Source organism: Mastigoproctus giganteus, chromosome 7 (assembly GCF_048544385.1).
Source record: "Mastigoproctus giganteus isolate SK-2022 chromosome 7, ASM4854438v1, whole genome shotgun sequence".
Lineage (NCBI taxonomy): Eukaryota > Metazoa > Arthropoda > Arachnida > Uropygi > Thelyphonidae > Mastigoproctus > Mastigoproctus giganteus.
Genome location: NC_143581.1, coordinates 220,023,975 through 220,034,321, shown reverse-complemented (window position 1 = coordinate 220,034,321; position 10,347 = coordinate 220,023,975). Strand labels below are relative to the sequence as shown.

Here is a 10,347-nt window from a genome sequence, read left to right as displayed (position 1 = left end):
GTCACACATAAACACCCCATCAATAAATGGCAAAAATTCATAAAAGAGATTAATGAATAACAAACTTAACATATAGTCTAATGGCAGTATTACTGAAAAATACACAAAATGACCTCATCTTTAACTTGATCTGAGTTCTTTATATAAAAAGTACAAATATCCCTGACAACTGTTTTTGCCAGCATAATTAAAAACATTATTGCCAAGATAAAAAAAAAACAAACTATTTTAGTTGATGGTTGAAAAAACAATCCCAAAATCTTTCTTTGTACTTTGTTTTCAATTATCATTTCAAGCATGAGGTTTCACTGTAAACCAGACAGGCATCATTACATTTCAATATTCTTAAGGCACAAGACTATAAATTACATTATACACTGCTTGCCTGTTGTCCTTCGTGATGCATAGTTCTTTCTTGTAGTAATTCTTCCATAATCAGAACACTCTGAGGTGGAAAGAACAAATTAATTTTTGTTAGTCTTTGATTTCAGCAAGAAAAAATGAGTATAACAAAATAAAATATTAATTAAAAAAAAACAAAAAACCCCAACATTTTATTTTTTGCTTTTCCTTGATATATGTTCTCAAACTTTCTGGAGATTCTGACATCATTTCTTTCTTTTCTCTTTTTGGTGAATATAAATATAGTCACTCCAATTCAAGAATCTGCTTATTCGTAAAAACTGTGATTATTCACTTATTAATGCAAGCAGTGCTGTGAATTAATAGCATAATTTGGTCATGAGACATTTTTCCAACTTTGAGAAATATGAATACAAAAACTTTTTGCATACAAAATTGCATTTTTCATTAAAATGTTGTAAGAATCTGTAACAATTCTTCCAAATTAATAATAATAATAATACTGTAATAACAAAAGAATTCAATAAAATATTTAGTGATTATCTAATAGGTTTCAATTATATTACGAACTCATTAAGGATTTTAAATCTTTATTAACAAGTTACTGCTAAAACTTCAACAGGTAAAAAAAGAAACAGAAAAAAACCAAAAATTGATTTGATTCCACCAAAAATATAATATAATATAATAATAATGTAATTTTTATTCTCGATATGTTTCATGTACTCAATACAATTAAAAATAACTTTTTTTGATTAAAAATACATCAAATATTTTCAACAAGAAGTAAATCACACAATAACTTTAATCTCCCTATTCACAAGTACAAAATCATAGTCACTTAAGTTCTTATGTCAGCAACCTCAAATGCTCTGTGTGAAAGACAAGCAGCCATGCATTTATTGGCTTTGACGTCCACATCAATAAAATATATTGTTACTTTGATATATTATGACTTCATCATTTAGTAGTTGGATCAACGTGTACTGGAATAATATAACGCAAATTGAATGAAATTCATATAATTTCATTAATTTTTATAAATTAAGACTATCAGTAAAACCATAAAACATAGGCATTTCCTATTAATTTTATGGGTAAATCGTAAAAATTTTCAATCTTTGGGCCAAAAATAGAAACATTAAATTACATGAGTCATACAACATATCTACTAAGTATAGGCTTCAACATAACTGATGTACAAAATAATCTCTTTATGGCAGTTCTCTGATCATATCTAGTATTAAGAGCTCATACATACAAGGAGCCTCAGTGAGCAAATACAAGTGTACAGAATGTGTGTCAGTGAAGGCCACATCATGTGCACTTATTTTTAGCAGGAAATGTGTTCAGCATTTACTAACCCAAGAATGAATTCTTTTAAAAACAAACTATATTTAGGTGTAATATTTTTAGATAGTAAAAGTAATATGCAAAGTAGCATATGAAGTTCAATGCTGTTCATGCTGGTTTGTGTTCTTGGTTGTTGTTGTTATTTGGTTTTTAGGAGCATTAGCAACTAAGGCCATATTGCTCCGGGGATATGCGGTGGTCATTCCCTGACCTTTCCGCATTCTCCGTATTTGGTGGTCACGGGCTCGAACCCCGGTCTAATCAAGAAGAGAGTACTACGCACTGCCACTCCTGCCCACCTGGCTACGGAGGCGCCTGTGTTCTTGGAAGACATGTAGCGACTACTATTATATTATACAGGGTGTCTCAAAAATATTGGTACAAACGTTTAGGAGAGGTAGGTAACATCTAAAGGAATGTGAATCGCATAGGAATCCATAACCGGAAACGTCACCGTAAGTCGGTAGACGGCGCAGTTCATCAGTTCGCGAGAGGGAAAATTTCTGGTTTACTCATTCAAGCAGTAGTTGCCGGACGAAGAGCATGCATCGATATACGAACTGTGAGCTGGCAGACATGCACCTAGCGTATGGATTAGCACAGGGCAATGGACGAGCCACTCAACGAATTTATGAAGAATGCTTCCCAGACAGACATGTACCAGACCACCGTTTGTTCGCGCGTGTGCATCAAAATTTGTGCGATTATGGGTCATTTAGAGGTAACAGGAGTAGTGTGGGCAGACCACGTTCAACGCGAACTCCCACCATGGAAGAAAGTGTGTTGAATGCCGTCCAGAATAATCCTACTACCAGCACACGTGCCATTGCCTCTGCCTTAGGAGTGCCTCGTGGCAGTGTACAGCGTGTCTGGCACGACGTTTCCTTGCACCCCTTTCATCTCCAAAGGGTTCAGTTACTGCTCCTCCAAGATCATCCTGCACGTGTGGCTTTTGCGCAGTAGTTTCTCCAAGAAAGTGTTCAACAAGACTTGAATTTTCCAGCCTATGTTTTGTTCATGGATGAGGCTTATTTCAATAGGGAAGGCTTATTCAATGGCGCCTCCGTAGCCAGGTGGGAAGGAGCAGCAGTGTGTAGCACACGCTTCTTGATTAGACTGGGGTTCGAGCCCGTCACCACCAAATACGGAGGATGTGGAAAGGTCAGGGAATGACCACCGCATATCATGGAGCAATATGGCCTTAGTTGCTAATGCTCCTAAAAACCAAACAACAACAACAACAGCTTATTCAATCAGCACAATGCTCATGTGTGGGCTCACGACAACCCACACGGTGTGTGCCCCCATGCGGCACAACATCGCTTCGCAATAAATGTGTGGGCAGGTATGATCGGTGGCTGCTTAGTCAGCCCATACCTGTTACCATCCCACATAAACTCTGCTAAATATCGGATCTTTCTTGAACAAGTTCTACCAGGGTTACTTGATGATGTTCCAGCAAATGTGAGACGCAACATTTGGTTTAAACATGACGGGGCGCCTGCCCATAAAGGAAGGTGTGTTCATGACCATTTGAACAGGCGTTTTGGCCGTGGTGGACCTGTTGCCTGGCCCCCATGCTCACCTGATTTATCGAGCCTTGATTTCTTTCTGTGGGGGCCCCTCAAATCTATCGTGTATGAATCGCCTGTGGAGACGGAAATGGATCTCGTGGCGAGACTCGTCTGTGCTGCTGCTACTGTCAAAAAACTCCAGGTGTGTTCGACCGTGTCCGCCAATCCATGCTGCGTCGGTGTCATGCATGCATCGCGTCTCATGGTGGAACCTTCGAGCATCTGTTGTAACATCATGGAATGCATCCATCCGTACTCCATTGTTAATATTATGTCAAATAAATGTTTGCCATTAATTACTGTCTTGTGTCATTTCAGCTTCTTGTGCCTCTGCTACTACTTTCCCGTGACGTTTCCGGTTATGGGTTCCTATGCGATTCACATTCCTTTAGATGTTACCTACCTCCCCTAAACGTTTGTACCAATATTTTGAGACACCCTGTATATAAGAAATATTTTAAGAAATTATATTATAAGATACAAATAAAATGAATTTCAAAATATAAGAGCAATGAAGCTCAATCCTTTCTACTTAAGTTACTATTTGAAAAATATAAAGAATTGCTCATAATTTGGGCCAATCACATCAAATTAATCCGATTAATACATTATATTTTATAAAAAAAGTTCTAAGTATATAACGCGATTATTCATTTTAAAAGTATAGTTAATATATATGGGTTTGTTAAAACTAATCTTGCCTTCAATTTCCATTATTTACTTACTGCCAGAAGGAAGAGCAAAGTGCAGCCGATGTACTTCAAACTTACCTAAAATTAAACCAACCAGTAATAACACAGACTGGAAACAGAAGACAACTGTCAAAATATCTTAAAATATTTTTGACTAAACTTCTTAATAATGGACTAAGTTATTTCGGTATGATCCGTGCTCACAAGAAGTAAAGTGACTAACTTAACAATATCCACTCTTATAAACCAAGATTCAATTAAAATTAGTGCTCCACGGCAAGATTATTTTATTAACCAATGTAAACAGTGCTATTTACACATGCAAATTAAGGTCCATGAGTCTGAAATAGTGTATGGTCTACATACATTTATAGAATTAGGGTTTAACTTCATTTCGAGTGTTTCGGCTATTAAGAGTTTTGTATATTAATTACTCTTGCCTCATTAAAAAGAAAAACATGGTTCTCATGGATGGTATGAAAGGAAAGTTCAGATGCACCTGTCCTTTTTGCCCTCACCGATGCCTGGTGTTGTTGAATTCGCATCGATAGATAATTTTGGGTAGAACCAATGTAAAAAGAGTTACATTCCATATTAACACAATGTCATAGATTATGTTGGTACATTCCATATTAACGGTTTTAGTTGTCTTCCTCATCTTCAATACTGTATTGAGTTTACTTATGGGCTGTGCAACAATTTTAAATTCTGTGTTTTTAAGAATATTAATAAATTATTTATTCCACCGTTGTACATAAGGAATTTTAATAAAGTATTTTTGTGTAATGTTCTTACTAAATGAAACCGATTCTAATTTTTGTTTCGCCTGATGTTGAATACTCTCAATTATACCTAATGCATATCCTCTGTTCAAAAATCTTGTAGGGAGTTCACTAAGTTCATCATTAAGAGATTCCTGTGTTGAACTATATCTGTATGCATTATAAAATTGGTTAAAAATGATATTTCTTTTATAAGTAAAATGATGATAACCCTTTTACTTATAAAAGAATAATTTAAAAATTTTCCTGTGCTTGTTGGTTTGCGGTATATTTTAAAATGTATGTTTTCGCTGACTCTTGTTAACGTAAAGTTAAGAAAATTTATAGATTTCTCTCCTGGTTTCTCCTCCTCTAAAGTGAATTTAAGTCTCGTATTAATTTTGTTTAAAGACCCCACAAGATTAATTACAATATCTTTATGAGAAATAATCAGGATATCATCTAGGAACCTACCATAAAATGTTAAACTGGGAATATACGGATTTAAATATACTAGTTCAATTTTGTTAAAGTAAATTTCCACGATAAGGACACTCAAGCTAATTCCCATCGGAAGTCCAAAAATCTGTATGTAGATGTTCGATAGAAAATGAATGCAATTGGCTTGAATGAGGAATCTGATTAAATTAAATATTTCTGTTTTTGGTAACTTGGTTTTATTCAACATTATGGAATCACTATTAATCAAATCCCATAATGTATTGAGCGAATAATTAACATCTACATTAGTATATAATGAGACAACATCTAGGGAAAACAATTTATCATCATTATCTAATTTTTTGTCTTTTAATTTATTAAAAAGTGAAACTGAAATTTAATATAAGAAGTAAAGGTTTTATAATTTCATATAAACATGACGCGAGGGATGAAAATGCCATAATTTTGTAGGAGACGATAGGTCTAATCGGATACCCCGTTTAATGCAACTTAATTTGTCCAAACAGGGTAGGTACATTATTGGTTCTTGCTTTTAGATTTTTTAATGTTGCCATTGTAATATAATCTTTCTTCCTGTATTCAGTTAGAGTATTATTGTACTGTTTTATCAAGTTGTCGAACGTACTTCTATTTTCCAGTTGATAGGTCAAGTTATCGGATATGATATTATTTAAATTCTCTATATAATCCTTGTTTAAAACGACCACAGTGTCTCCTTTATCCACTCTTTGTATTACTATATTATCATTTTTTCTTAATATTGTAAACTGATCCTTTCTTCTTTTGATAGTTTAGATATTAGGGTTCTTTGGATTATTGATAACGTTATTGATCTGCTGTATTAATCCTTTATTCTTACTATTTCTTAAACCGTATTCAAATTCAATTACTGTTTGTTTTTTCGGAAGTCATGTAGGGGGCAGATTGTAATTAAGACCTTTGTTAAGAAGATTTATTTGAACTGTGGGTAAATTATACGAGGATAAATTTACGACACTGCGGTTCGAATTATTACCTAGTCTATCTGTATTATTAAATATAATATCATTATGTGGTATAATTAATTCCGTTACATAATGTTGAGTGTTTCTACTATTATCTCCCTCCCTTCCTCGATGTATCGATTCATTTCTCCCATAGAAGTGTGTGTTACTATCAGTTCGTACAGCATATCTATTATTGGCCAAAAATAAAGGGTGTATTTTGTTTCTATGTCTTGTATTTATTTCATTTTCTAATGCTTGTTTTCTAATCTGAATCACCAATTTTAGGTAATTCCAATCATTAAAATGAAGATATCTTTTCACTTTACTTCGAAGGTTTTGTAGTTGATTAAAATATTTTTTCTTACTAACAATTCTACTAGCTAATGTCATCCTAACTATTTTTTGCGATATTTTAAAAGCCAATTTCTGTGTACCTGCTATTCTTTGTTTGAGTGACACCCTTGCAAATTTAGGGATTAAATTTGCCCTTAAGCAATATTTAAGGAAACTGATATGACATTTTTGTGTCTCGTATTTTAAAGTGATATTAATCGATATCCCTGTACTAAATTGTGTAAATAGATATTCATATTTATATTTTTAACCTAAACTTGGTTAAATATTCAAGTGTATCAGCGTGATTATTTATAAAATTAATAAATCAAAGTCAACGTCTGAACGAATAACGAACGTATTTTTGTTATTCGTTCAGACATTGACTTCAATTTATTTATAAGACAAATGTCTCCAAGACTCCTGTAGAAATAATGATAATCATACCACAGACCAAAATCCGTAAATTAATGCATCAGAGTATTTGGCAAAGTGCAATTTTGCACATGACTTCCAGAATACCATAACAATCATATTAAAATCATAAAAACAAATGAGAAAGGTGACATTCACCCTCAGCAGAAAAAATACATAACTCCCCACCCAAGGAGATCCACCCTCGTTCCCACCAAAGTACAAGTGCTATTTCCATAATAAATAAAATAAAGACAGGAGAATCCACAAGTAACACCTCTTCAGGACACTTGTGAATTCCAAAAGGATCTTATTTCAGTTACTGAATGCTATTTGGCCAAATGGCAATGGATGCCCCGAAAGTAACAAACAAAAACATGCAAATTTAAACACTGACTCAGGCAATTAACAGATCTAAACTAAATGTAAATATGCAAATTAACCTTGAAACCTTTCCTTTGATTTTCATGTTTATTCTGTCCCACTTTTTCTTTTTAGTTTGAATGTTCATAATTGCTCCTTGTTTTCTTCATTCTATTATTGCATTTAGACTCATTCTGTCATTTGTTTTATCTTAAACCTTATCACTATTTATTTATCTACAGTGATTCTAACTATTCCTTACGATTTGGTTTAAGGTTTATTTGCACATCTATATTTACTTCAGGTCTATCAATTAGTTGAGCTGATGTTTACATTTAGATTCTGTTTGCTACTTCTAGGATATAGGTTGACATAGGTTGGCAATTGACAACTGGAGTACAATAATTTTGGAATTCACGAGTATATGTTCACTGACGTAGTGCTGCTTGTGGGTTCCCTGTCTCTATTTTAGCTCATTTGTTGTGGAAGGATTACCCATCTGTTGGTGGGTGCAAAAGAGCAACATAAACATGAGGAATTGCATGCTTGGCTGTTCAGGGTAAGCATTATCCTTCTTTTTATGAATTTTAAAAAAAATTTACAATTTTATTTTAATTTGATTGTTGACTATTGCGGAGGTTAAGTAGCAAATTCACACCTTTATAACCCTGACGTTGCATTAATTTGCTGTATTTAGTTCTGTGGTATAATTAGTGTCCTTTTTTTCTACAACAGTCTTGGGGGTTATTTTTTTTATAAATAAAAGTACATTTTATAAGAATATACCTTTTTTATACCCCTTTGAAAGAAACCTTCCACAAATTTCTCTATCAAATATCCAACATGACCAAATCCAAACACTGACACTGTTCCATGCTGCTCAAAACAGGTCCTAGAGAGAAATCATTATTTAAGAATTATTTGAAATCAGTGGATGACAGTATAAAAGAATGCTTCTTATAACATACTAATACTAAAATAGCCTACACAAAATATTATGCATAACTAATAAATAAGTTTTGCAAAAAGGGTGATACATTTTATTCATACCAAAATGTTGAGAACTAAGAACAACTTCCTACAGGAAAACATGCTTAGTTATAAAGTGAATTCATTCTGCTAAGTGTTTACAAAGTGTACCAACTCACTGCAATATATCTATTTAACAATGGTAATGATTCTGGATGCTGTTTTGAATCCTGTTCATTTGGCCTGACAATTTATGTTGGCAGATTAAGGGCTAACAATGGACTGAATTCAGTCCATGTTTAGAAACTGAAATTTATAGTAGTAGTAATAGAGGGATATGATGCAAGAAAGCAAGCATACACCGATGAGCCAAAACATTATGACCACCTACCTAATATGATGTTGGTCCTCCATGTGCAGCCAAAACAGCTCGTACCCGGCGAGGCATGAATGCTACAAGATTTCTAAATGTGTCTTGTGGTATCTGGTACCACACATAACCAGCAGATCCTTTAACTCCTGTAAGGTCCGTGGTTGAGACACTGCAGATCAGAGTTGCTTTCCAGCACAAACCACAGATGCTCGATGGGACTGATGTCTGGGGAATTTGGAAGCCAGGGCAATACCTGGAAGTCTTCCTCATGTTCTGCAAACCAGTCTCGAACAATCCGGGTGTGGCATGGTGCATTATCCTGCTGGAAGACGGCACCGCCAAAGAGGAAGACTGTTGCCACGAAAGGGTGTACCTAGGCAGCAGTGATGTTTAGGTAGGTGGTAGATGTCAGAGTGCCTGGAACATGGATGACTGGACCTAGGGTATCCCAGCAGAACATCGACCAAAGCATGAAACCGCCACCACTGGCTTGTTTTCATCCCATGATGAATCCAGGCACAATCCCCCAGGTAAATGACACACACGTACCTGGCTGTCCACGTGGTGCAACACGAAACGTGATTCATCGGACCAGACGACCTTCTTCTAATCACTCAAGGTTCTGTTTTGATGCTCACATGCCCATTGTAGGCATTGTCGCCGGTTAACTGTGGTTAGCATGGGCACTCAGAGCAGCCTGCGGCTATGCAGCTCCATTTTCAGCAGGGTTCGATGTACTGTGTGTTGTGACACATTACTCCCGTCACTAGCATTCCAATTACCAGCAAGCTGCATCAGTCGCCCTTCTGTTGTCACATACCATCCAGGAGAGCCTTTGCTCACCTCGAGGATCGATGAGCCATGGTCGTCCAACACCTCGCCAGCGGTTTGTGGGTTTTCCCTCCTCAGACCACTTTCGGTAGGTACTAACCACGGCTGACTGTGAGTACCCCACCAGCTGTGCTGTTTTGGATATGCTCTGACCCAGTTGTTTGGCCATTACAATTTGGCCTTTGTCAAACTCACTTAGGTCCGCTGCCTTTCCCATCTGAAGAACAAGAGTAACACTGATTAATAGAGCTCAGTATCAGGTGTTTTTTATACCGTGTCCCGACCCACGCATGCACCGTAGTTCACCTGCAGTTGCGCTTCAATTTGCATAACGATTAGTTAGTCATAATGTTTTTTTGACTCATCGGTATATGAGCTTATGCAGCATCAGACAAAAAAAAATTTCACACAATCATTCCCTCTAAAAGTTTATCCAGGTTCTCCTTGAATTTATATAGCGAACAATTGCGTGCTCATATTGCTAATTGTGTGTCCTTTTCTTTACAACTAGTTGAATCTACAGACGGCAGTGATACAGCTCATTTGCTCGTTTTTATTCGTAAGGTTTTCGATGAGTCTGCTACTAGAGAAGGACTGCTGGGTATGGTTTTGTTAAAAGAAAGAACTAGAGGTTTTGATATATTTAACACATTCAAAAATTTTATTGAAAAAATTAAATTACCACAATTTAAGCTCATATCAATAACAACAGATGGAGCTAAGGCAATGACGGGGCATCTTAATGGATTCATCGCATTGTGCCATGATCTGAAAGTAAATTGATGTGAATTTGGAATTACAAGGAAAAAATAAAAATGTGGGTTACATGATTAGTAGTATTTCTGCATATAAATATCAATTTTTGGCAATGGC

General features: G+C 35.4%; 1 protein-coding gene across 1 annotated transcript in view; it reads right to left on the bottom strand.

The window, feature by feature from the left end:
• Positions 1-370: 370 nt before the first annotated feature.
• The window catches only part of LOC150083702 (PRELI domain-containing protein 2-like), a 77,618-nt gene continuing 67,641 nt past the window's right edge, over positions 371-10,347 (bottom strand). The window contains exons 6-7 of the mRNA XM_090378574.1: positions 8,088-8,193; positions 371-445 (exon numbers count right to left, since the gene is read on the bottom strand). Coding sequence (XP_090234700.1) covers positions 371-445; positions 8,088-8,193 — 181 coding nt within the window. The remainder of the gene's footprint in view (positions 446-8,087; positions 8,194-10,347) is intronic.